Source organism: Callorhinus ursinus, unplaced genomic scaffold (genome assembly GCF_003265705.2).
Source record: "Callorhinus ursinus isolate GAN/ISIS: 27379988/994484 unplaced genomic scaffold, GSC_fseal_2.0 scaffold13, whole genome shotgun sequence".
NCBI lineage: Eukaryota > Metazoa > Chordata > Mammalia > Carnivora > Otariidae > Callorhinus > Callorhinus ursinus.
In genome coordinates, this window is record NW_027397075.1 from 15791367 (window position 1) to 15819361 (window position 27995).

Here is a 27995-nt window from a genome sequence, read left to right on the forward strand (position 1 = left end):
GGCATGCAGTAGGCATGAGGCATGCGTGTGTGAGGCATGCGGTGGGTGCAAGTCATGCATGGTGTGCGTGTGAGGCACGTGGTCCATGTGGCTTGAGGTGTGAGGCGCGTGTGAGCTGGGCAGTGGTGGTGGACAGTGGGGGGAGTTCGGGTATCAACAGCATTGGTCACGGAGGGTCCCACGTCAGTGGCTCCACAGCAGAGGGGACCCAGCTTTCAGGCTGGACTCCGGCTGCAGACTCGGTGGTCTTTGGAGGGGACAGTGGGGAATGCCGTCTGTGCTCTGGCTGGACAAGGACGCCTGAGTGCTCCAGGGGAGTCAGGAAACTGAGTCCCGGGAGGTCATGGGGAGAGAGGAGGCTCTGGGTGTTCAGGCTAGCATCTTCTGGCCAGTTGGGCCCTAAGGCCTGAGTCAGAGGAAGGCTGGCATGGATCAGAGCCCCAGGGGAACCGTGAGCCCAGCTGCTTTGTTTGCAAGTCCAGGCTGCACGATGCCCACCAGTGCGGGCATCTCCTGGGCCTGCCTCTAGCTCCTGCCCACAGTCTCAGGACCTGCAGGGTGGTCCCTCCATGCACTGCGGCGGGTCCCGGGAGGCTGAGGGGCACTGCTACAGCCCCTAGCCCGGCCCTACCCCCGGGGATTTTTATCTGTGGACTTGTCACTGCAGCCCTGTTCCTGAGGCCGTATGGGCTGGGCAGCAGCTTCTCACAGTGACGAGGGTCCTGCTCCTTGGCAGAGCGCCCCCCCCAGGCTCCTGCCGCCTGGGCCGCTGCACCCCTCAGGGACCCCCTGCCTGTCCTGATGGGCGCACACCCATGTCCACAGGCTGGGTTCCTGACTCGAACCAGGGTGACCGGGGGGTGGGGGGGATCTTCGGACCTGAGCTGCACTTACAGGCCATGCAGAAAAGGTCCTCGGGGCCCCATTTCTGACTGGGCAGGTGGGGGGCACCCCGAGACCCTCGTAGAGGGTCCCCCACCTCTGCCAGCAGCCTGGCCAGCACCAAATCCACTTTACCCCTTCGGAGCAGACACACGAGGCACACACGTGCCCTTTCAGACAGTGCAAACCATTTATTCTGGTTTCTTCCTGCGGGACCCGGGGTCGTCAGGGCACAGTGAGCCACAAGGAGCACCACAGCAAGGCACAAAGGTGAGTCCCGCATTAGGTGACACCAACTGCTGGGGGCGTCCGAGCACCAGGAGGGGGCCAGGCACCGGCCAGGGGTGTGGGGACCCCTGAGGGATAAGCAGCTCCAGTGTGTACTGAGGGGGTGCAAACTGACCGCGACGTGTGCCCTCTGGCCAGGTCCTCAGGACGTTCACAGCACACGTGGCCAGCACAGGGACGGAAACGCCCCTGGGGCATCCATGAGCAGCAGGACGGCCTCACAGCGCACGGCAGCCCTATTCCTCATGCGCCCGTCAGAGGGGAACCCCTGGGCAAGTTTCCACTAACCAGGCCAGAGGCTGGAACTGCCTCAAGCGCCCAGCTGCTGCCCTGAGCCCCCCCCACCAGGCCAACCGCGCTCCCAGGCCCCAGGGGGTGTGCAGACAGGAACGAGGGAGGGGACTTCTCAGGATGGGGCTCTCTTCCCAGAGCCACGGTCCCTCCCGCCGGTGCGGACGAAGGCAGGTGGCCTGGAGTGTGACCCCAGTGGGGCAGAGTGAGGACCTGTGGGGACGTGCTGTGCAGGAGGGGAGAGGCCTGGGCATGCCCTCACCCCCACGCGTCCCTGCATAGGACAGGAACCCCAGGATCGGGAGTAGGGGAGTCAGTGCAAACCGAGTGAAAGACTGACTTCCCACGGCATTCAACCCCAGCAGCTGGATCCTCTCCCACATGCGCTGCCCGCCAGGCCTCTTAGGCCTCACTCCGGTACCGCAGGCGGGAGAAGCGGTCCCGGACAGCCTGGTCGCTGTCGGGCCCGCCCTCGGCCAGGCGAACCACCCTACTGCTCGGGACAAGGTCCCGCACCTTGTGCTTGGCCACGGAGACCATGCCAGGCGCGTCTGGGCTAGCCGGGCCCATCAGGAGGACGCAGGCAGCATGGCGGCTTGGCTCGAACAGGACCGCTATGGGAGACACGGGCCGTCAGGGCGCTCGGGACCAGCCAGAGACGAGCCAACAGCAGGCGGAGCCCCAGGCCCCGGGAGGCCGCACTCACCTTGGAAGGCAACAATGTTGGCAGAGAAGTTGGCCAGCTCCAGCAGGACGCCAGGCAGGCTGGGATGGAATACGTACAGGGTGTGCTGGGCGTCTCTGGGCTCCTGGAGCAAGAACCACAGTGCAGCGTGAGGCTGACCCCACGTGTGCATCAGAGACACCAGTGTCCTGGGCCCAGGGGCGGGGCCATGCTGTGCTTGCCCTCTCCGGACACTCGGATAGAGTGGCCCTGCCCACAGCTGTGTCCACAGGGTCCTCAACGGTGCAACCACCTTCTACTCCCCTCCCTTAGCCTGACCCTGACCCTTCTGAGGCATGCTCCCAATGGAACTCTGCACCTACCTTCCCCCAGATCCCCATCCTCTGCCCCGAGGCAGACCTCAGCCCCAGCCTCGAGTGTGGTCCAGGGTACCTCATCCCACCCACAGTCTCATGGCTTCCATTTATGTGTGCACACCCAGTCACCCAGTTAGCTCCCAGCTGCCTCGAGGCAGGACCCAAGGCTGGCCTCTGGTCTCTGGCCCTGGCCCGGGTGTGTCCCCTTAGTCCATGCCCTGCCCATACTGTCTGGTTGGTGCCCATCAGCTCGTGGAGGCCCCAGAAAAAGAAGGCTGAGCGGTGGTCCGCGGTTGGCAGGCTGGCAGACTGCGGATCCCCGGAGAGGCCCGGGAGAGCCTGTTTCCACAGGACAGCCCCGGTGCTGAGGTCCAGGAACAGGATCTGGGAGGGAGGGGGACAGCAGGGGGTGGGGGGTCACAGGTGGGGCTTGCACAGGCCCATGGGCCCCAGCCAGGCCAGCCCTGAAGGAGCTGCACCCCAAGGGCACCCAGGATGTCTCGCCAAGGCTCCTCTTTTGCTAGCTCAGCCTTCCAGCACGGCCCCGTCTGCTGTCCCAACTAACGTCCCTCAGCTATGAACAACGGTGGGGCCTCAGAGGGGGTGCAGCCAACCTGTCTGTCAATGCCGGTTCCGTTTTCAATGACTACAGCCAAGGTGTCAGGTCTGTAGTGGCCGAGGATGGGTTTTCTGCAAGGACAGGGCAGGAGCGTTCACACCGGGCCTCTGTGGGGGGGGGTCCCTGGGAACAGGTACACCAGCCCTCTGCTCCTTGGCTGCACCTGGATGGGGCCTGGACGGGCAGCTGAGGCCAGGGTGGACGGCATCTCACCGGCCCCTCCGGTGCAGGGCAGCACCAGGGGACAGGCAAGAGGCCTCTGGCTGAAGCACACAGACGTCCCCCAGCCACACAGAGGCCTCATCCCAGGGCTGCCAAGGGACAGGTTGTGGTGCCCGGCTGGCAAGCACTGCCCGGTTCCTGGAGAAAGACTCAGTACCTCAAGACCTGGGCTGCGCTGAAGGTCCACCTGGGTGCCAGGTCCTGCCCATCAACCAGCACACAGGCCTCTGAACTCACGAGGAGGAGGTCCTCACCAGCCTTCCCTGGAACATTCATCAGGTAGCGGATGGCTCCCGGGCTAAGGGGAGAGAGCCAGAGGGATGTGGCAGGGACGCGGGCTGCCTGCAGGGTTAGCAGTTCGCCCCATGGTCCCTGCTTCTCCAGTTTAGGGTAAGACCAGACGCTGGCTGTGTGCAGAGACCCCCCCCCGGCTTCATCTTAGCTGCTGCAGGCTCGCTTCCCGTGTCTGAGCCCAACGGCAGGCAGGGCTGGGGCCCTCGCCCCGCGGCCACCCCTGTAGTCCCCCGCCCCGACCAACCTGTGCCACAGCAGCCTGGGGGTGGTGGCGTTCAGCACGCCCTCCCAGTGCGGGTCGCTCCTCAGTGGACTCCCGTTCCCAGTCACCTTCTCGTGGAGACCCTTCACAGAGCAACCACAGAGGGAGCTCGCTGCTGGAAACCCAGAAGAGCCTGAAGACGCTGCTGGCCGGGAGGAGGCCACCCGCTAGCCCTGCTTCCGGGACACACGGTGCCCTCCCTGAGGCTCGGGCGCGACACACTCTGGCTTTCTGAGCCTGTCAGTGACGAACTCGTGTCCGCCCTGCAGTCCCTGGCTTCCCTGAGAGCGACAGTCCCGGGAACGGCAGGCGCCACATACCACAAGGGAAAAGGATGTAGTGGGCACCCGCCGGGGAGACATGCAGGAGGGAGCCCGTGGTCCCGCCCACACCAAGGCTGCCGCGGCGGCCAATCTGCTGTCCAGTGCTGCCGGAGTAGAGGTAGCCGCCAACCTGTAACACAGAGAAGGGGGTCAAGACCCTCCTGGTTCGAGGAAAGAATGCGTTGAGTTTCTGGAATCAGGCATCTGCACACCCTCCTGGGGACGTGGGCAGCCCCACGCCAGCCACAGGGCCCTACCCTCCGTGCTGCAGCGGCACCTACTGCCAAGCGCACGCTCTGCCCAGAAGCTGCCCAGGAGGAAGAGAGCCGCCCTAGCGTGCCGGTCAGCAGATGCCAGGAGCACGGGGCCCTGCGCACGCCCCCCGACAAATGGTCAGACCCACGTTGTGCCCATGAAGTGAGAGTGGATGAAGGGCAGAGAAGAGGCCTCACAGTGAGTGGGCCACGGCGACCCGGGAGGGGAGCAGCACCTCCTTCTCCTCCTGGGTGAGAACCAGCAGGTCTGGGGCCCCGTCAGCATCGACGTCAGGCAGCTGGAGTAAAGAGCTCAGGATGGAAGCATTCCTTCCAAAGCTGCTGGGGTGGCTCCACAGGGTTTCGCCTAAAACGAAGCACAACGTCACCAAGTGCTGGCTCCAAATCCCCTTCTGCTGCGGGCTGGCAACGGCACAGTGCCCACACCGAGAAATGGAAGTGTCCGCCAGCAGGAGGCCAGAGGCCAGCACCGAGTGCACACCACTGGGCGTCCAAGTCATCACACGCCAGAGCGTCAGATGTGTCGCTTCTGGAACCACAAAGCTCCACCTTCCTGTTTTGCTTCTCCTGTGTCTTCTCATGTTTGGCTCTAGGGCCAACACTGATCCTCCCGCCCAGATGGACAGGGCCTGACGCTTCCCAAGCCCCTCGGGACCCCTGACTATTGCTGAAGTCACAGGTGGACCCTCGGCCTCCAGGGAGGCCCCAGCTGAGTCCTGCACACAGAAGGTGGAGAAGGAAGGGACGTGCTTATGGCTGGACCCACGGACCAGAGGCCCTGACAGAACAGCTTCTTTTGTCCCCAGGTACGATCTCATCCATACCCTTTTTAAGACTATTTCCTCTCTTGAAATATTTCCAGCCTGCTTTGTTTTCCTCTATAGCCCTAAACCCATGACTGGTAAGGGAAATGCTACTCCTCAGCACACCTAGCGTCAAGGCACAGAATTCCTTAAGCCGCCGGTGAGGTCTGGGGGCTAACCACGGCCTGTTACATGGAGGCCCAGACACGAGCACCCGTGCATCCAGAGCCCTGACAGGCCCTCCCCCGGGGGCTCAACCAGACGCTGGCCTGGGTACTGCAGCCGCCACCGAGCCCCGTCCCTGCTGGCCCCACAAGCACAATGGAGCCGGGAGGTGACAAGACACGGTGGAGTGAGACTGCGAGGAGGCGGCACCCCTCCCTCCTACCCCCGGAACCTTCTTCCCCATCTTGTGTGCTGGCCCTGAGAACCCAGGCTGAACCTCCTCAGAGCTCCCTGGTGTGGAACCTCCCGTGCGGAGCCGCCTACCTGTGAACAAGTCCACAGCGACGAAGGAACCAGGTCTGCCCACGAGGACGCAGGCAGAGGTCGACCTGCCGCCCTGCAGCTGTGGGACGGGGCACTGCACGAGGGCCCCGTCCTGGGCTGCAGGCCTCTCCCAGAGCACGCTGCCGTTGGCCCCGGACACGGCGGCCACAAAGGTACAGGGGGAGGAAAAGCCTGGCGGGGAAAGACCCAACTCTGTGGGGGCAGGTCAGCCCCTCTTCCCCACACCCTGCTCCCGGGCCCAGCCCTGACCGCTGGCCCCGCAGAGACCCTACTGCTGGCCCCACGGGGTCAGGAGCTGCGCAGGGGCCAGGGTGCTGGGACCACGGTCCACACCCTGCTGTTTCTAGGCCTCCTGGGAAGGAAGGGCAACGTTCCAGTTTCCTGAAATTCCACCAACCGCTTCCCCCAAAGACAACAGAAGGAGAGGATCCCTCCACCCACAGGAAGTTCCTCCTTTTCCAGGTAAAAGCAAAATTACCTTCATCGGTGCAGGATAGGTTGAAATTGTTGCTGCCATTGGTATTTTTATAAAGAAAGAGAACATCTTGGATCCTGTCCCTGTTTATGTCTTCTGTAGCCAGAAAGTCATAGGTGACTGAAAAAGAAAATTGCAGACTATACTCCCGGGGCCCCGCCAGGCTTAAAGGCCTGGCCAAGCCCGACACCATCTACTTCCGTGCTCCCTGGGGGTCAGCACCAGTTAGCACCCGCCAGCGCGAGGCCGCACCCAGAGCAGTGGCGTACAAACACATGCTCGCACAGCTTCTCTTCGGGAAGGAGTCCCTTCCTGCCTGTCTGGGTCCAGGAGTCTGCACTCCCAAACTCGTAAGGGTCGACGTCTCCCTTTCATTCAAGGACTCAAACGATACACTACAAGTGTTAACACAAAAACGAACTAAGGGGCGCCTGGGTGGCTCAGTCGGTTAAGCATCCGACCCTTGATTTCTGCTCAGGTCACGATCTCAGGGTCGTGAGATTGAGCCCCGCGTGGGGCTCTGGGCTCAGCATAGAGTCTGCTTGTCCCTCTCCCTCTGCTCCTCCTCTATCTCTAAAATAAATAAATAAAATCTTTAAAAAACAAAAAGAACTCAAAATGGATCAAAGACCTAAACCTAAGAGCTTCCTAGAAGAAAATATAGAGAAAAACTGACACACCGGAGTCTGTCAAAATTTAAAGCCTTTGTGCATCAAAGGACACTGCCAAGAGAGTGAAGAGACACCCCACAGAGTGGGAGAGAATGTCTGCAGATCAGGTATCTGACAAGGGACTGATACCCAGTATCAGCCTACCCCTCCAGCACAAAGACAACCCAAGGCAAAAACGGGCAAAGGACTCAGAGATGATCAACATCACCAGCAATTAGGGAAATGCCAATCAAAACAGTAATGAGACATGACCTCATGCTCTTTCACCCAAAATAACTGGAAGAAGGGACTTGGTCCCCGTACAGCCGGTTCACTGCGTCATTCCCAGCTGCCAAGACGTGGAAACAAGCCAAGTGTCCATTGACAGAAGAATGGATAACCAGAGTGCAGTCCACGTACAATAATTATTCACCCGTAAAAAGGAAGGAGATTCGGACGCCCGCGACAGCACAGATGAACCCGGAGGGCGTTGCACTCAGTGAAATCGGCCGGACACAGAAGGGCAAGTCTTAAATGACTGCTTCTGCGGAGGCCCCAGGCATAGGCAGACTCAGAGGCCAAGAGGCTCAGGAGGAGGGAGAGAGGAGTCGGTGTTTGCTGGGTGCCCTTTCTGTTGAGATGATGGAAAGGGGCAGAGGTGACGGTTACACGGTGTTATCGATGTCCCGACGCCAGTGAGTTACGCTCTTTAAACATACATGTCTATTTCACTACGATTTAAAAAATAAATCAAACGCCAGCCTCAGGACTTCCAGAATCATGGAGGGAAGAGCTTGGCAAATCCTCTCCCTTGAAACAATATAATGAGACAAATTGCCAAAAGCAACCGTATCAGGACTCTGGAAACAGACACAAGGCATGCCACAAATCGAGAGGTGCCTCCTGAGAAAAAACAAGCCACCGGTCAGGACGGTCGGCATCCACCATCCTACTTACGACTCCTGCCGGCCTCGCCCTCCACGGCTGGGCACTAGATGGGTCAGCTTCCCTGCCAGAGGGGGACGACCTGATTTGCAGCCAGATGTCCAGGGCTACGGTGCTCTCCCCGGCAAACAACGAAGGCCAGCTCTGAAGCCAGACACAGGCTGGGATACGGGGCGGAGCTGACAACAGTCAGGAGGACCAGCCAAAAAGTGAACGGATCCAGGACAAACGGAAATTAAAAGAATTTGCGATCACCAAACCAACCCTACAAGAAGTATTGAAAGGGGTCCTCTAAGCAAAGAGAGAGCCCAAAAGTAACATAGACCAGAAAGGAACAGAGACAGTCTACAGTAACAGTCATCTCACAGGCAATTCAATGGCACTAAATTCATATCTTTGAATCGTTACCCTGCATGCAAATGGGCTAAATGACCCAAACAAAAGACACGGGGTATCAGATTGGATAAGAAACAAAAAGTGAACGGAGAGATCCAGAAAATGAGATCCGGAAATGAGACTCTAGGTCCCCACATATCCCTGGCAGCCCGAGGCTGCAGGAACCACAGGGAGGAAGCCTGTTCAGCCCCAGAAAGAAGCAGGGACACGCTGTAACCGACAGAGCCTTGTCTCCCAAGCAAGTGGCCGGACTCAAAGATCCACGCCACACGACTTTCTTTACGTGATGTGTCCACAAAAGGCGAGACTGTAGGCAGAAGGCAGCTGGTGGCTGTCTGGGCTGGGGGTCAGGGACAATGGAAATCTGAAACTGGACCGGGCTGACAGGTGCACAGCCGCTCCATAAATGGACGAAAAATCATCGAATCGTACATTTAAAACAAGCGAACACTTTGACATATAGATTACACTTCAGTGAAAGCTGCAAAAAATAAATACAGAAACATACGTTATTTCTGTCTCTCCAAATTAAGCATCAAATTCTGAATAAAACTGACAGCGAGGCTTAAATGAGAAATTCCCTTCACTGCACGAGAGATGCCTGCCAGTGTTCACAGCCGCTTGTGCTTGCTGTGGGCACTCCCGCCCTAACAAGGAGGTGAAGTGTCCAGAGAAAGGCTGACTCGGTGGCTTTGCATAGAGGCCAAGAATCCAGACCGCCGCCTTCATGGGGGGAAACGGATTTGCTCAAGTCCCACTCAGCCGACCGCAACAGTCGCAGAGCACTTGAGGAAACCAGACTACAAAACCTGCAGTTTTCATAGCTCCCCACAGCCTTCCCTCTATCTCTTCTTCCAGCTGCTCTGTTTTATTATTATTTTTTTTTAATTCCAAAACCTAACCCAAGGGGCCCCTTTCCTTTATTGGCACAACCCATCCTTCCTAATATGGAGAGCAGGCCACTGTGGTCCCGTTTTTCCTGAGGCTGCTTAGCAGCTCGCCGAAGTCCCAAGACCGTGGATGCGCCATTGGCAGCCACTCAGGGCTGATTCTCTGTCACCCACCACCCTAGATTCGGGGACACGATGCCACCCCCACCTCAGGGACAGGGGTTTGGGGCACACCTGCTGCATTGTAGTCGATCCTCCACACCCCCTGGGATGCAGGCCGGTCCGGACATGGGATGATGAAGGAAACCACGAACACTACAAAAAGGCAGACAAACAGTGAAAGAAAAAACGCCACTGTGCGGCATCGGGAGAGGTGGGGCTGCCAAGGTGAGCCTTTCAAGCTATCCTCCGTTTTCGCTTGGTTTCCCAGATTCTCCTGCAGTTTCTTGTCTTCATTCTTCAAGGGGTGGATTTCGGCTTCTAGGTCCTTGCTGTCCATCATCACGTGCACATGCCAGAGCTGGTCACTGCGTCAGTAAAACAGGGACAGTCACACAGCTGCCGTCCCCGGCCGCCTTCCAGCCGTGCTCAGTCTCTCAGCCTGGGTGCAGCCATGACTGCGCCCATCAGCCCAAGAAAGAAAAGCTAAATGAATGTTTACGGTGTCTTGGATGCCACCCAAGAAGGTCCTTTTGATGGCAAACAGCTCGTGTGGAGCCAGCAGGCAGGGGATATTTCCACCCTTAACACCCCGGTGTCTCTTGCCTGCTGAGGCGGGGGCAAGCTGAGGGAGCGCTGGGCAGCGCTAGGGCCGTGGCAGGTCATCAAGCCATGCATTAAACATTAACTAAGCTGCCCGGGCACAGTCTGGGCACGACTGATCCACCATCCGCCAGCCTGAAGCACAGATAGGCAGGGGGCCCAGGCGCGAATGTGGTGAAACCACCACCCTCACAGGGGGACCCCCCCCCGGAGGATCACGGGCCCCTGGGGAAAAGTGTCAAAAGTGAAGGCGGGTTCTGGTGTCCCAGCCTTGCCCCACGTTCACTGTGTGAAATGAGGCAAACCACTGCACGTGACCGTGCCCCATTTCCTGACTTGTAAAAGGAAATCAGAATCTATTTTAGAAGGCTGCTTAAAGGATTAAATTTGTAAATTCATATAAAGCACTTATAACAGCACCTGACATACATTAAGCACTCAAATGCTAGCGGATCGTTACTAATGATGAGCTAAGATGCGCTGGACGTCCGTGGAGGAGGAAGCGGACAGCAGGAGGACGGGTCCCAGTGTGAGTGCCGCCGGGAGCCCTGCCTCCTGCTGGCTGGACGTGGGTGACGTGCTGAGCCAACCTGGAGGGACCAGCTTGGAAAATGAGGCAGGGAACGCTTCTGAAGATGGCCAAGCCACAGGACAGGAAGCACCTGGGTCCCTCCCTGGCAGCTGGAAACCACCATTCATCCTTGGGTTCTTTATCATATGAGAAAGACAGGACTGTCTACCCGGTGTAAGGCAAGATATCTGTCATCCAGGTCCTTTTGAAACACCCAAGCCGTGTCCTAATGAACACAAATTCTATCAAGAGAATGGAAGGGACTACGTGCGTCTGAGTGAGTTATGATCCTCGTCTGCCCAAAAAAGAAAGTCAACAGTTCCTGACTCAAATGGGGACATGCCTGAGACCAGATGGAGGCGAAAACCAGAGGACATGGCCGGTGGCTCAGGGTGGCCCCTCTAAAGACAGGTTAAGGAAGACGGAGGGAGACAAGAGACTGCTATTTTTTTCTATAAACTTTTTATTTATTTATTTTTTAATATTTTATTTATTTGAGAGAGAGAATGAGATGAAAGAGAGAGAGCATGAGAGGGGGGAGGGTCAGAGGGAGAAGCAGACTCCCCGCTGAGCAGGGAGCCCGATGCGGGCTCAATCCCAGGACTCCAGATCATGACCTGAGCCGAAGGCAGTCGCTCAACCAACTGAGCCACCCAGGCACCCTCTATAAGCTTTTTAGTTTCTGTCTTTAACTATTTTTCTCTAATTATTTAATTAAAATAATTCACTTAAAAACCTGTGTGTAGCCTCCTGGATGGCTCAGTCACTTGAGTGCCCGACTCTTGATTTTGGCTCAGGTCGCAATCTCAGGGTCGTGAGATCGAGCCACGCTGCACAGGGAGCCTGCTTGGGATTCTCTCTCCGCCTCCCCCTCTGCCGCTGCCCCCCAAACCCTCAAAACCTGTGTGTATACCTCCATTAGGATAGCTTTCATTAAAATCGAAAAGTGAAAGATGACGAGTGCAGGTAAGAATGCGGAGCAACCGGGACCCTGTGCGCTGCTGGTGGGAATATAACTGGGGTCAGGGTAACAGAGTTACCCTGTGACCCAGCAACTCCACTTCCAGGCGTACGCCCGAGGGAACTGCAAACAGACTCACGTGCAAACCTGTAAACAAACGTTCTGGGCTTCATTATTTGTAAGACACGGATACACACAATGGAACAGTACTCGGCCCTAAAAAGGCATAACGTGTGACCCCTGCTATGGCAGGGATGAACCTTGGGAACAGCCGTGCTCAGTGAGACACCCGGACAGAAAGACGCCATCTACGTGAGAGGGTCACGACAGGCGAATGCGTAGCCATAGGCAGCGGTGGCTGGCGGGGTGTGGGGGGATGAAAATGGTGGCACTGTGGCCGGACTAATGTCACTAACAGTAACTTTTATGTTAGGTGTATTTTACCACAATTTAAAAAGAAACCCAAACGCATCTTTGTGCATTCCCGTTCGTGCTGACACATGAGTGTGGAGGTCTGGGAAGTCGGAAGAGGCGTGCCCGTCCAAGGTAATGAGTTGGACACAGGAGGATCAAGCAATGACTCATGAGCAGGGACCTCATTAAACCCGAGCACCTGACGCGGGGTGGGGAGGTGGGGCGAGGGTGTCTGGAGGAGTAAGTAGGGAAAGAGCCGCAGCTGGGCCAGCAGGAGAGCTGCTTATTCAGCAGGTCTAGACGCTATGTCCCCAAGGAGCGGACGTCTGACATATTTAGAACACGTACGTCCCTTTGGCAGAGGAAAGAAAACTGAGCGAGAAATCGGAATGCTAAAATTCTTGATTTTTTTTTTTTTTTAAGATTTTATTTGACAGAGAGAGACACAGCGAGAGAGGCAGCACAAGCAGGGGGAGTGGGAAGAGGGAGAAGCAGGCTTCCCACCGAGCAGGGAGCCCGATGTGGGGCTCAATCCCAGGACCCCGGGATCATGACCTGAGCCGAAGGCAGACACTCAATGGACTGAGCCACCCAGGCGCCCCAAAATTCTTGATTTTAAAAGCTCTGTCTTTAGGGGCGCCTGGGTGGCTCACTCAGCTGGGGTCCAACTCTTGGTTTCAGCTCAGGTTGTGGGATCGAGCCCCGCATTGGGCTCCTTGTTCAACGGGGACTCTGCTTGAGATTCTCTCTCCCTTCCCTCTGCCTTCCTCGCACACGTGCTTGCACTCTCTGTCTAAAATAAATAAATAAAATCTTTATTTAAAGAAAAGCTCTATCTTTAAATTTCTCTTACTTCAGAGCTTTAAAACACTGGGCAGGAAACTCAAGGTGTCTGAGCTGTAGCAGCCCTCATCTTTCAAAAGCACGGCGTCCACCAGGGGACAGTGGGAAGGCACCCTAAGACTGTCTATGCAAGAACAAGGGGCTCCATTCAAAGTGACACCACTACTCACACCCAGCCTGTGGTCCTCGTTTTCCCAGACCCGCCTAGTGGAAGGAGCATGAGGGGGCGAGCTCAACACTAGCTCTCTCCCCCTCTCACTCTCTCTCTAAGCCTAGTAAATCTATTTACTTGAGAGAGAGAGAGCACACAAGCAGGGGGAGTGGGAGAGGGAGAAGCAGACTCCCCGCTGAGCAGGGAGCCCGATGCAGGGCTCGATCCCAGGACCCTGGGCTCATGACCTGACCTGAAGGCAGACGCTTCACCGACTCAGCCACCCAGGCGCCCCCATAAAGTAATATTTAAATAGCAACCTTCTCCGCTGTTGTTTTAAAAATGTAGCCAATTGACCATTTTGACCTTTTTTTGTTTTTTAAGTAATCTGTGCCTAACGTAGGGGCTCAAACTCAGGACCCCGAGACCAAGAGTTGCACGGCCACCGACTGGGCGCCCAGTGCCCCAGAACACATGGCATCTTTAAACAAGTGCATTGAAAGGTCTGTTACACGCAGAACTAGGTCGATAGCCATTTGTGATTGATCCTAAGTCATGACTGATCAGGACTGAGGTAAGTGCATGGTGTGAGTTACAAAATCACAGGGAGAACATTCTATCGAACTCCAGAACCTATATATACTTTGGGGCCCTAAGAGCTGATAGTTTTATTTGTAACTTTGCAAACTGCTATTTATGTATGAAACAAAGTAGGAAAACATACGGAGAAGGGGTTATGTTTACAGAGGACTTCTTAAATGTGTGACTTTTCCTCAATGTAAACATTTTTAGTGCCTACTTAAGGACGTCAAGTCAAGGAGTACAATTCCAGTGTTGTGCATGTTGTCAAAGACAAAAATAAAACCACTTTGGTGGCTTAAAAAAAGAGAAAGATTATTAGCACCAAAATAAAAGAACGCTAAATATGCGTCCAGATGGTCTAAGCGAAAACGCGAGTAGACTTTGAAGCTGGGTTTGGGAGCAAGCTCTACCACCTGTTTTGTGGCTTTCCACAGACTTGTTAATAGAAGCGTGATTTCCTTTGTGTAGCTGTGGGTGTTTCGTGCGTCTCGTGCAGGTGTTGGGAAGGTTGTAGGCAATGTCCGCAGAGCCCCGGGCTCTGTGTGCCTCCCTCTGTCTCTGTCACTCCTTTCTTGGGGTCTCCATCTTCGTCACCGCCAGCCCGTGCCACTTCTACTTTTTCTAGACCCTAGGAGACCCGATTCATCTCACTCACCTCCTCTTTCCTGTTAAAGGACCTGCTTCAGGCCTAGAGCTGCCCAAGGGGCTAAGGGTCTGTGCTTGACATTCTGAGAAGCAGCTTCGGGTCTTGGCGTGAAGATTCCTTGACAGCCTTCCAGTGAGGTCTTGTGACCTCCCACCCCCCCAGGAATAGCCTCTATAAGGGGCCTTCACAGAGCCGTCCCGATACCACCGACGGATTACAAGATAATTTAGGTGGTACATAAATGAACATTTTTATTTCGGTAGTTACGTATACATATTTTAAAGATGTATTTATTTATTTGAGAGAGAGAGAGAGGGAAAGCGCGTGTGCACAGAGAATCTCCAGCCGACTGAGCACGGAGCCCGACGTGACCCCACGACCCTGAGATCACAACCTGAGCTGAAACCAAGAGTCAGAAGGTTAATCCACAGAGCCACCCAGGTGCCCTTGTTACATATATAGTTTTCACAGACGTCTTTCCATTTATGGTTAAGTGATTATGGTCTTAGACATCTAATCACTGATACAGTTTCCTTTGCTGTCGGTTCTCAAATTACTGACATATAGTAAGTTGCAAAGATCACACCGAGAGGTCTGGTCTTGCCCTCCGTCCAGTTTCCCCTGTGGTCACAGCACAACTACGGCACGGTGTCAGACTCCAGAAGCAACAATAGTGCAGTGTTTTATCACGTGTGTGGACTCGTGCACGCCAACATACACAACTACTCCCCAGTGCTCTCCCCAGAGCACACCCACCAACTCCTCCCCAGCGTCCCTCACCCCTGGCAATCACAAATCTCCGTTTCTAACATTTTGTCATTTTGAGAATGTTATGTAAATAGAATCACAGCGCAGGACCTTTGAAATTGGCTTTTTTCCACCCGGCATAATGCCCCTGAGGTCCAGCCACCGTTGACTCTGTTACTTTTTATTACTGGGCAGTACTTCCTGGTTTGGAGGGACCATGGTTTGTTTAACCACTCACACACTGAAGGATAGCCAGTTGTCACCAGTTTTTGGCTATTTTAAATAGTCACTGTGGGGGCGCCTGGCTGGCAAAGTTGGTAGAGTGTGCGATTCTTCATCTCAGGGTCATGAGTTCAAGCCCAAAGTTGGGTGTGGAGGTTACTTAAAACAAAAAATCTTAAAGTCATTGTGAAAAATCACAGGCAGATTTCTGTATGGACATAGGTTTTCACTTCCCTGGGATAAATGCCCAGCAGTGTAGCTGCTGAATTGTATGGCAATCACTGTCTAGTTTTTAAAGAAACTGTAGCTCTGTTGTTCGTTGCACACATATTTAGGATTGCCGTGACCCTTTTATCATCACACAATGTTCCACTCTGTCCCTAGTTCTTTTCTTGCTCTGAAGTCTGCTCTATCTGATATTCATATATTCTTCTTTTGATTGTAAAGTTTGCATGGTTTATCTTTGCCCATCCTTTTACTTCCAATCCATCTGTATCATTAAGTACATATGAAGTATCATATACATGTATATATCTATATCTAGATAGATAGATATTTATCTAAGTAATCTCTACACACAACATGGGGCTTGAACTCATGACCCTGAGATCCAGAGTCACATGCTCTTGGGAGCCAGCAGGGCGCCCCATGTGTGATTATATTTGAAGTAGGTTTCTTTTAGACAGCATATGGGTCATTTTTTTTTCTATAAATCCACTCTGCCAATCTGCCTTTTATCTTCAGACCATTTACTTTTAAGGAAATTATTGATGTTAGGCCTTTAACTTGTCTTTTTGTTCTGCCGGTTCCTGTTTTTGGTGTCTTGGTTTTCTCTTTCCTGACTTCCTATGGTTACCTGACGTTATTTAGAATTCCAGTTTCATTTGGCTGTAGCATTTTGCATAGATTTTTGGGTGGCTGCTCTGGGCATCACATTAGATACACCTAACTTATCACAGTGACGGGTGTCAGCCTTTTACTGGCTCAGATGGAGGCAGAAACCTTAGGTCCCTTAGTCTTCCTGCCGCTGCACAGGTCTTTCCTCTATAGACACTGAGACCCATGTCAACGTAACGCGTCCTGCTTCAGCCACCGAACAGGACTCAAAACTCGGGAGAAGTATTTACTCAGAGTTTCGCTTTTTCTGTTTTTTCTTCCTGACATTCCAAGACCCCTTCTTCTCCCATTTCCTTTCTGTTTCAAGAACTTAGTGATTCTTTTAGAGTAGGTCTGGGGCAACAATTTTTTTTTTTTTAAGATTTCATTTATTTTTTGACAGAGAGAGACACAGCGAGAGAGGGAGCACAAGCAAGGGGAGTGGGAGAGGGAGAAGCAGGCTTCCCGCCGAGCAGGGAGCCCGATGCGGGGCTCGATCCCAGGACCCTGAGACCATGACCTGAGCTGAAGGCAGACACTTAACGACTGAGCCACCCAGGAGCCCCCGGGCAACAAATTAATTGTCCTTCACGTGATGATGTCTAGGTTTCTCCATCATTCCTGCAGAATACTAACACCAGGCGCAGGATCCAGGGTTTGAGCAGGTTTTCAGCACCTCCTCTGGTCGTTTCCGGTGAGAAATCTGCTGTCATTGGAATGGTTCTTCCCCATGTGTGAAGATGCCAATTTCTCTCTTAATGCTTTTAAATTTCTTTCTTTGTCTTTAGTTTTCAGGAGCTTAATTGTCTGGGGTTTGCTCAGCTTTGAACCTGTAAGCTTATGTCTTTTACCAAATTAGGGATATCTTCAGTCATTACTGCAGTTTCCTAGAGTAGCAGCACCTGTGAGAGTCCCAGCCCAGGCCACGGGGACGGGCGCTCAGACCTGGGCTCGGGCCAAACTCCAGCTGTGCCATGTCCTCTATTTCTGTCCCCGGCAGCCCCAGGGTGTTCTTTTAAGGTGTTTTTAACTAGAAGAAATGCGGGGCACCTGCATGGCTCAGTCGGTTGAACGATCCGCTCTTGATTTTGGCTCAGGTCATGATCTCAGGGTCCTGGGATCGAGCCCGTCAGGCTCCATGAGGGGTATGGAGCCTGCTTGGGACTCTCTCCCTCTCTCTCCCCTGCTCCTCTCCCTGCTCATGTGCAGCCTCTCTCTCTCTCAAAAAAAAGAAGTAAATCTGAAAAAAAAAAAAAAAAGATTCTCCCTCTCCCTTTCCCTATGCCCCTCTCCCCCACCCTGCTTGCGCTCTTCTCTCCCTCTCAAATAAATAAATAAATAAATAAATAAAGGAGTTGATTAAAGAATACTAAATGAAATGATTTTTTAAAAAAAGATTTTATTTATTTATTTGACAGAGAGAGAGAGAATGAGAGAGAGCTCAAGCAGGGGGAGGGGCAGAGGAAGAAGGAGAAGCAGGCTCCCCACCGAGCAGGGAGCCCGATATGAGACTTGAATCCCAGGACTTGGGATCATGACCTGAGCCGAAGGCAGACACTTCACCGACTGAGCCACCCAGGCGCCCCAGTGAAATTTCATAGGTATTCTGCAAATATGGCTGAAGTCCCGGGTGGTATATGAGTGAAGTCTGGAGGGACTGCTCTCCACAGCCCGCAGATGGTGGAGCAGAGAAGCTGGAAGACCTCCCCTTGTTGCCCGGTCCCAACTGAGATCTGCTCTCCCAGAACCATCCCCTGACCCAGATTCTGTGCTCTGTAAGACCTCATCCTGTTTTCAACATGGAGTCTTCCAAGTGTCTAAAGAGCACCAGGGAAGAAGCCACACCAGGTGATTTTCACCTGCAACATGGTGCTGCTCACGTGAATGGACAGAGCCTTCAGTGGCCCTGAAAAGCCTAACCCTAACGCTTTCCCCGTTGCTAAGTCTGCCTAGAATGTCCCTCCCTTTCAAACCCCATCCATCCCTTAAGGCCCACAGCAAATGCATCTTATTTGTGAAGACCTTCTGATTTTTCTAACCAAATGTGACCCAAAGCCAGTCAACATTTCTGGCTATTTGGGGCTGAGGGGTGGGGACATCACAATTGAGGAACACTGATTTCCCACCTCATCTAAGTCATGAGGAAGGGCACAGTCCAGGGGAGTGGCTGGGCCTGGAGGTTCACCCCCTTATCTGGGGCACCTTGGCCATATTACCTACCTAGCCTGTCTGTCTGCCAAGTTCTTGCTTGCCCAAGAGATCTTAGCAGAATTAGGTAGAAAGGGATTTTGTTGGAAAGAGACTGGACAGTATCCAGATTGATGGATGAGGACATGGGTGGACATCCAGAGACAGTTGGAGGCTAAGACCACAGTGAGACCATGGCCATGGGAGGAACCCACCTGGCACGAGGCTCCCGGGCCCCTGGACACTGCCTTGCCTCCCATGGCCTCTCACCGGGGGCTCCTCCCGAGACAGGCCAGGCAGCCCTCAAACTGTCGGCTCTGCAACAACCCTGTATTCTCAGGCGGGGCTTTCCAGACACGGCCGGTACCCCTTCGCTCCCTCATACCTTCACCCTTTGCCCCAGAGAAGTCTGGAGAAGGCAGCAGACACCCAGCAAAGTCCTACGGGAAAAGAGAGCAAGCCCTATCCCGAAGGAAAAACTTCTTTTTTTTTTTTTAAAGATTTTATTTATTTATTTGAGAGAGAGAGAGAGAATGAGAGATAGAAAGCACGAGAGGGAAGAGGGTCAGAGGGAGAAGCAGACTCTCTGCCGAGCAGGGAGCCTGATGTGGGACTCGGTCCCGGGACTCCAGGATCATGACCTGAGCCGAAGGCAGTCGCTTTAACCAACTGAGCCACCCAGGCGCCCCAGGAAAAACTTCTTTTAAACGTAGAGAAATACCATGAAAATGTTAACATCTAGGCTTCCTAGTCCGGCTGGTGGAGCCACCTAGTTTCCTGGAGACATTATGTTACACTGTGAGCAACTCCAAAGGCCACAGTCCTCCCCTTGGGTGACGTCTGACCTCACAGGGGTATTTTTATATTGGGGTCAATAATAATTCTTCCTTGTAACATCTTTGAAAATTCAAAGGTAAGGCTTTGTATGGTAGGGGAGGCGTAGGACCAGGGCCAGCGCGGAGGAGATGCGAGCCCCTACGGCGGCCACAGAAAGAACTGCGCCTCCCTGGGAGGGGGTTCACGTGCCCAGAGACAGGACCCAGGACATTGTGACCCTGATGCTTGAGGACTAGAGGCTGAACCCAAAGGCTGACTTCCAGCTCCGGCCCCATCTCTTTAAGAGCAAGTTATCCCTGAGTGTTTCCAGATGAATCACCCGCTGACTTCAATTACTCTTAACAATTTCTTCTTCTTTATTTAATCATTAACAGGGTTCCAAGACTTTGTCCCAGTGAAATTAAAGATACTTTATAATAACAAACAGATAAAAGACACCGTGATCCTCCTCCAGAGGTTTCCATTCTTTGAGAGAAAACCCAAAAATATAACTTTATTTACCTCAAAACAAACTGAGGTGGACATACGGAGAGAAGTAACCCCACCGTCGACTCCCTGGGGAAGGGACAGCACATTACATCCAGCAGCTTTCTCTAGAACCCCGAGCTGAGCTGGGTCTCGGGCGGGTGCGGGAACTGGGGGGGCAGTAAGGGATGGGGGCAGGGAGGAAGCGGCAGCCTGGGAGTCCTTTGTCCTGACGGTCAGTTCTGTATCTGATTTATCCGGGCTGCACAAATACCTCCTCGTGATATCTCATCCAACGAGACCCACGTACAAATGAGTGCGCGTAGTAACTGGTGAGGTGGAAGAGACTGAAGCCTAGCAGCCTGGCTGACGTTTGTGCCAAGGTCAATTTCCTGCTTCTGATAACGTGGACAGTTATGTAAGACATCTGAATGGCACGAGGACAGCTCCTCACAATTTCTGTAACATCTCGAGAGTCTATAATTAGTTCAAGATAAACAGTTAAAAAAAAAGAAAAGAAAAAAGGAAAACCTGTGCAAGAGGGTTGGGCTCGGAGCTTCCCACAAGCTAAGAGGAAGGCCCAGCTTCCCCACTGGGCCGCCCCACTACCTTAGTAGGAAGCTCTTTTGTTCCAAAGGCAGGGAACTCTGTGTGCTTCGTTTTGTTTGTTTTTGGCAGAATATCAACAATGGACTTCTGTGGTAACTTGAAGGCATCTGCAAGAACAGCCAAACCCCTGACAGGCTACAATTCTCTACTTCAAAATAATGACCAGCTTTCTGAAGACTACGCCTAGCAATCATCTCCCTTCCCACTGTGGAAAAGAAAGATGCTTGCAGTTCTTCAGCATGACCGGCTTATAATGATACTGCAAAACACCCAGAGCACAAAGCAAATGCCAGAGTTCACGTAGGGTCACAGGAGTCCAAGGACACCATGACAATGTAAACGCCCAAAGGGGTGGGAGTTTGCCCTGCTCAACAGCCTCTACTCCCTGCCCCCGAGAGCTTGGAAAAGGTGTGGGCGCTCTGGAGGATTAAACTGACCGGAAATGTCCTCTTGGGGCCCCAGGTAAGGCTCTCCCAGAACTCTAAGCCCAGCCACCCGAAACCACAGCTCGGGAAGGCTGACGGCACCACAGCCGAGGCTTTTTCTCAAAAAACAGAACCCAGGGGTGCCTGGGTAGCTCAGTCGGTGAAGCATTTGCCTTCGGCTCAGGATGCTGGGTCCTGGGATCGAGTCCCGCGTGGGGCTCCCTGATCGGTGGGGAGCCTGCTTCTCCCTCTCCTTCTGCCTGGCCCTCCCCCCACCCGCTTGTGCTCCCGCGCTCTCTCTCTCTCTCAAATAAATAAAATCTTAAAACAAAAACAGACCCTAAAACAAGCCAATAACCCAGTTTCCTCAATCCTATTGTTAACCTAATAGGACATATGAGTGGGAGCCCAGAGCCAGTACTTTTCACTTTCCCATGACTTACTTGGGTTTCTCGGGGCTCTTTCTGGTGCAGAACAAGAAAACTTTCCAAGGAAAGAACACAAATCTTTCCAGATGAAGTCTACACCGACTGGACTCCCCACCCGGCTTTTTCAGCTTCGGCTTACTACATACCCGAACACTTCTCACACAGCAAAGTGCTTTCAGCCCCCTGCCACCTGGCAGGGAAACCGCAGGTTAAACACAGTGATCTTGGGGGGGGTCTGGGAATAGGAAACAAAATCATCCTCTGCTGGAGGCGGAGGAGCTTCCCGACTCCCCAGGGCCTGTCCTGAGGAGCAGGGTCGGAGGAGGGCTCTCAGCGCAGTGGGACGAAGTGCTGGGTAGGGCTCGCATGTCCACGCTGCAGCGCGCCGGAGACAGCACCGGAACTGCCCACTTAGGGACAAACCTCTCCCCTCCCGGCGAAGAGCCTGGGCCACTGTGCGGCGCCCGGCTCACAACCCAAATGAGAGATGTGGCGCCACGTGCTAACCCCATCTGCCAAGAGGCTGAAAAACATAGTGCCCAAGATTTCTCCCCAAACTAAATTTGTACGTCTATGAACTGCTGGGTTTTTTTTCCCACTTTTGCTTCAAATTGTAACCTCTGTTGTTAAATTCCCCATAAAGAGGGAATAAGAGAACTTAAAAGGTATTCTGTGTCTAATAGCACAAGGAAACGTCTGCAAACCATAAAGCTGGAACAAACCACATCCCCGACATCGAGTGTGTTTATGTATTAGTCCTCATCTGCTAGCGTAGGAAAGACTCAGAGCCGCGGGCCTATGGCCTTTAAATATGCACACCCACGTAACAGAGGCTTCTGCAAGCCCCACCTGGGGACGCGATGTTCACCTCCGTGTCAGCGACGTGAAATGTGAGAAGCAGGAGAGGAGTCCTAGGGGACCAGCAACATGTGTTAACACCAGTCAATAAGCCCAAAAGGAAAACAATCCACATTTGTGTGTGTGGAACGAACACTTTCCAGCTACCAAAATGGAATTAAAAGCTTTCTATCGAATATAAAGGGTGAAGAAAAGATAATACAGGGAAAAGACCTTGAGGTAGAGAGACTCGCATCCAGTATCCTCTTTGGTCGGTTCTGACAAGCTGGTGGTCGCCAGGACAGAAAACAGACACCGAGTCATAGGATTCTGCGACAGTCATTAACTGGGATTTTCTCCTATCAATTCTGAGTTATCAATGGTAAAACTAAAAGTCCACTTTTCAACTTAATGTCAAATAAAAAGCAAAGGAACGAAGAGAAATGTGACAGATGAGAAAGAAAATGCCTGAAAAGATGTGACCCTAAGGACACCTGGAGAGACAGGGGCCAATGGCCTGTGGGCCTGGTTCCCCCCCCAGGTTACTCTCGTGGCTCCCAGCTACCGTGAGCATGTCTGCTCCTGGCCACCGCAGCCGCCACACCTGTCCTTCCCGGAAGGCAGGCTGTCGGGACAGCGACCGGGTGGAAACTCCAATCGGGGGAAGGATAAAATCAGTTCAGGCAGGGGGGCGCCTGGGTGGCAGGTCATCAACGTTTCAAGGGGTCAGGCGTGTCCACAGAAGCCACACCTCCAGTTTCTCCAAAGGCTCTTTCTCTAATTACAGTTTGCTGAGTCAGAGAGAACAGAACATTTAAATTAGAAAAGTCTCACTCTAATTGTTAATGGATTAAGAAAGTGTAAAAATTCTGGCAAGGGCAGAAAGAAAACTGGCAGGACAAGTAACTGGCAACTCTACAGAAGTAGGGGGTCTAATTTTTTAAAGTAAAATTTGATTTCTTTTCCTTTTTTTTTAAAGAAGAGATCACTGCAGGGTACTTTAGTAAGAAATCCTCTGCTAACTTTTTTAAAATTTGAATTTTACAGCATTCTTTTAAGGGAATTTTCAGACCACGCACCATCGCACTCTGTACTTCGGGGCCACCTTTGCAGCCTTCAGGGTCTGTGATCGCTAATTGCTAAGCTGGTTGTTATGCATACAAGCGGTTTAAGAACGTCTCCTACACAAGGAGGCCAGGAGCGGCCCAAGTATTCTGACAGCGGTTCAACATGGGGTATCTGAGAGGCACCCACAGTATCCCAGTAGGCAGCACTGAATTTTTGGCGGAGCAAAGTGGAAGCCAAACAATGACATCTATAGTGTTCTGTTGTTTACAGATGAACAACTATTTCCTCTCTTCACCAAGAAAATCATCTGAAGACAAAGAACAGGCCCTACACCATCTTTCAAACGAGAACAAATTTGAAGGTCCTGGTTGCTGGATAAAGACAAGCATATCAGGGCACACGCGGTCAGCGCTCACCAACCTGACCGGAGATGGTTCCCGGTACCTCCCAAGTGTCAACGATCAACATCCATCTGCTCTTCGGACAGGTAACTATTACACAGAATAACTTTCATAGTTTGTCCCGAAAATAGCAGAGTAGCCTTTTCCCTGAATTCTAAGGCAGATTTTATCTCCTTTGACGGCTACACTGGTGTTACTTCTTGTCTTTTTTTTAAAAAAGATTTTATTTTATTTATTTATTTGACAGAGAGAGACACAGCGAGAGAAGGAACACAAGCAGGGGGAGTGGGAGAGGGAGAAGCAGGCTTCCCACTGAGCAGGGAGCTCGATCCCAGGACCCCGGGATCATGACCTGATCTGAAGGCGGATGCTCCACGACTGGGCCACCCAGGTGCCCCACTTCTTGTCTTTACACTAAGGGAAGGGTGTGTGTGTGGGGGGGGGGAAGCAAAAGCCCTTAAAAAGATAAAGCCTAACTCTTACTCCATCACTTCTGACCAACTCTGCAAGACCAGTAGGTCTTAACTTCACTTACTTTTTATCATTATATTTTTTTTAAAACCTTTTGTCACGTCAATGTTTGAATATTCATAAGAGCAGGGCAACCCTCTCGGATCCCCTCCCTCCTCGGGAGCTTACCTTGCTTTGCTGCCCACCAAAACAATAAGAAAATAAAACATATTTGTAAGAGTAGAACCCCACAGCCCCATGTGCCCATCAGCCAGGTCCAACGGTTACCAACACATGGCGGATGGAGCGCTCGTCCCCTACAGCCCACCTCCGATCTTTCTGAACTGTACACTTGAGAGGCCTGTGGCTGGATCTGCCTTGTCTCGGCCGGTGTTCACTTAGGAATCAGCACTCTCCTTCTCCTTCCTTTTTTTTGACATCACATCCAAACAAGCTAAGCTCCATTATAAATTTTATAAAGGAAGAGTGTGAACGAAATTCATTAAGTTTATAAAGACCAGTTTTGAGTGAGATTAGAGTAGGGTTTTTTTTAAAGCTTTTTTTTTTTTAAAGATTTTTATTTATTTGAGAGAGAGAATGAGAGAGAGAGAGCGCACATGAGAGGGGGGAGGGTCCGAGGGAGAAGCAGACTCCCCGCCGAGCAGGGAGCCCGATGCGGGACTCGATCCAGGGACTCCAGGATCATGACCTGAGCCGAAGGCAGTCGCTTAACCAACTGAGCCACCCAGGCGCCCTAGAGTAGGTTTTGAAACATCCAACAAACCCGATGGATGCCAACGTATATCTGTCTGCAATTCAGTTCCACTGCTTTAGGTGCTGTTCTGACAACTTCTCACCTGGGTTTCTGGAGCCCTCTCCAACTTTCTTTCCTCGATGCTGCAAGAGACATCCTTCTAAAGTATCTCCTGAAAATGCCATTCCCCTGCTTTGAACTCCTGAATGACTCCTCAGGACTTTAGAACAAAGCTTGGACAGCTCTTCAGTCCACCACCTCTGGTGTTACCTCTCTCCAAATCCTACGTCCAGGATCTGTTCTCCAGTCACACTGCTGATCTTCTGTGCACACCGTTCCTCTACCCTTCTTCCTCTAGTAACCCCCATGTGCCTTCAAAGCCCGCTCTACCTGACCTCCCCACGCGCACTGCTGAGTCCTCACTGAGCCACTGGTGAGACCTACCCCCAGACCGCGAGGGGCCTGAGGACCTACACTTGTTTTTATCGCCTTTGTTTTCCCAGGACAAAGCATAGTGCCTGGCATAAAATAAACACGTTCACATGTCTGAATAAATATCCAAATGTTGCTCTGCTCTGCTCATGTTCTTTTCTTGGAAGGGTAATTATTAATGGATTTATTAACCATTGCTTTGAAATCTACAGCTTGCCCAAGGAGTTGACTTTTAAAACCTCATTTTAAATAATGGTATAAGTCACTTGTAGGGGTCACTTTGACTACCTGACATCCATTCTTTCTAGTAACAGCACCTTAATTTCCCTCGGGGAAATCTACTTTCCCGCATGCTCAATGTAGTTCTGGTGGGACTGACTCATCCCCACTTTGGGGAGGGCTCCCTACCCGGGTCTAGCTAACTGATTAGAGCCCAGATGAATATCAGGCCCAGAGTTCACCTGCAATTATAGGGAACAGGCACTCTTTTCCCACAGGAGTGATAAGTGGAACGGTGGTTTTAAAATATGTTCACAAACTCTTTGATGTGCCTCCCTTCAAAGGTGAAGTCTTTTGTACTTAATAATGCTGACATATAGAATATGGCAGAAGTCACAGAATCAGAATTCCTGAGCTAGGCCACATAAAGCACTGTGGCTTCCATCCACAAACCTCAAAGCCCCCCCCCCCCCCCCCCCCCCCCCCGCCCCGATCACTGACTCTGAGGGAAGACCACCACCACGTGAGGACGCGGGCCCTATGGAAAGGCCCATCAGGCAAGGAAATAAGGACTCCTGCCAACAGTTAGCAAAGAACTGAGGCTTCCAGTCTTTGGCCATGTGAGTGGGTCATCTAGAATCAGACCCAAGAGTCCTGGTCCAGGCTTCAGATGACCACAGCTCCAGCCAATGATTTGGTTGCAACCGGATGAGTCTCTGAACCACAATCACCTCACTAAACTATTCCTGAATTCCTGACGGACAGAAATGGAGATAATAAATGTTTGGGGCACCTGGGTGACTCAGTTGGTTAAGCATCCGATGCTTGATTTCGCCTCAGGTCATAATCTCAGGGTTGTGAGATCAAGCCCTGTGTTGGGCTCCATGCTGGGTGTAGAGCCTGCTTGTGACTCTCTCTCTCTCTCCCTTTGCCCCTTCCCACCTCTAAAAAACAAACAAATAAATAATAAATGTAGGATGTTTTACTCCATTACTTTTTTTTTTTTTTAAGATTTTATTTATTTGTCAAGAAAGAGAGCATAAGCAAGGGAGAGCGGCAAGCAGAGGGAGAGGCAGGCTTCCTGCTGAGCAAGGTGCCCGATGCGGGACTCGATCCCACGACCCCAGGATCATGACCTGAGCCAAAGGCAGAGGCTTAACCGACTGAGCCACCCAGGGGCTCCAATCCATTAATTTTTGTGTTGACTTTTATGTGGCAGCAAATAACTAAATAAGTAGGTAGGATGGAGGCAGGAACCTAAGAAAGAAGCCAACACAGAAACAGGGCAAAGAGGAGGTATGTGAGAGGATGGGGGACCAACAAGACCTCCCCCACACACCATTACCAAGTCCTGATGATCTAATTTAAGCCACTGGCCCCTCCTATTCTTGGTCCTCTGAACTTTCCCATATGAAAGCCTGTAGAATCCCCCCATAGGCTGAGCTAGTTTTAATGGATTCTCAACACTTGAAACCAAAAGCACTCCAAGAAGCAACAAGGTCCAGAGAGCTGGTAAAATGTGCAAATAAATGTCCACTTGATACTTGGACCATTTCCATCTCATCCTTCCTTGCTCTGTACTTTGTCTTTAGCGTGCTCTTTCTCTCTCTATATATACACATATTTAAAGATTTTATTTATTTATTTGACAGAGAGAGAACACAAGCAGGGGGAGCAGGAGAGGGAGAAGTAGGCTCCCCGCGGAGCAGGGAGCCTGATGTGGGGCTCGATCCCAGGACCCTGAGATCATGACCTGAGCCCAAGGCAGATGCGGAATGGACTGAGCCACCCAGGTGAGCCCCGCATGCTCTGTATTTTGCTTATTATCCGTATCCTTCCACAGAAATGGAGCTCCTTGAGGACAGGAATCCTGTTTTGTTGAGTGCTACAGTCTCAGCACCTAGAACCATGCCTGGCACCCAGCAGACACTTGCTGCTCCCTGAGAAATTGCAAGGAGGTGGTGCAATCTGGTGGCGGCACCAGAAAGGCATTCCCAGCCGGTACCTGGAGTCCTGCCTATCACACAAGTTCCTTAGCTGAAATCCCACGGTTTCCAAAGAGAACCCGAAAGTAACTGCAGTTGCCTCCTCTGATAGCTTGGGCTGCTCAAGGTCAGGCTCTCAGATCACTGCCAATCAATTTGTAGGGGAGCAAGGAACTCTCTGAGAGCGACCTTGTCTTTTTCCCTTTCGAAGTCTGCCTGTCTTGTTCAGTGAGGCAGGCTACGTCTGTACGAGCGATGTCCCCCATACACGAGTAAACGTCAGCTGACCTTTGGGGTACTTTGCGAGTTCACTGTCCGGACCACAGACGAGAGGACGGAGGCCGTCTCTGCACATGGGCTTCCGTGGTCCTACATTTTACATCGCCGGCGGGCAAGCGGTGCAGCACCCTCAAGAGCACCGAGAGTAGAGACTGGCTTACCTACTGTGCCGCCGACGTGGGGCAGGAAGTTTCCTCCCCGGAGTAAATCCGGTCTTTGGGGCAGCTGGGGCTGGCGCAGACCGCCACCAGGAATCGCACCTGCCGACCCGCTGGGGCTGGAGGGCCGGCGGAGCGGGCTGGTCGCGGCCGCTGCAGCAGCCTGTCCGCCCACACCGCTGCACGGACACGCGTGGACCCGCCGCTGGGCGAGGCGGGCGACACTGTGGGCGGGGTCTCGCTGGCTGGCAGTCTCCCCGCGGCCGGATCGCCCAGGCGGAGAGGAGCGATCGCGAGCGAAGAGGTGGGGCCCCGCGCGAGCCCCGCCGCGAGCACGCGCGAGGAGGACGAGGCCGCGCTCACTCTCCGGTCGCCGCCGCGCTCCTCGGCCCCGTTCCCGAGCGTCACTTCCGGCCGGCGGGAGCCGAGGCGGAAGCGCGCCGTCGGGGCAGGGGTCCTCGAGGCGGGAGGTGGTTGCTGAGCAGTGCGGCTGGCGGGGTGGCGGCCCCGGCGGAGGAGG

The 27995-nt window shown here is 53.0% G+C and overlaps 1 protein-coding gene across 2 annotated transcripts; it reads right to left on the minus strand.

Annotated features, from left to right (window-relative positions):
• Positions 1–1053: 1053 nt before the first annotated feature.
• FAM234A (family with sequence similarity 234 member A) lies at positions 1054–27612 on the minus strand. Of its 2 annotated transcripts, none has more exons than XM_025878168.2 (12): positions 27479–27612; positions 9401–9693; positions 6289–6405; positions 5790–5981; positions 4713–4843; positions 4220–4352; positions 3882–4011; positions 3501–3641; positions 3117–3192; positions 2731–2886; positions 2168–2270; positions 1054–2075 (listed from the first exon to the last, which is right to left on the minus strand). In XM_025878168.2, exons 2-12 carry the CDS (start codon positions 9666–9668, stop codon positions 1864–1866), a joined length of 1659 nt encoding a protein of 552 aa, XP_025733953.1. In that variant the 5' UTR covers positions 9669–9693; positions 27479–27612; the 3' UTR covers positions 1054–1863. The 2 variants fall into 2 exon arrangements, with proteins under 2 accessions (XP_025733953.1, XP_025733952.1); XM_025878167.2 differs by having other exon boundaries at positions 3882–4014.
• Positions 27613–27995: the final 383 nt, after the last annotated feature.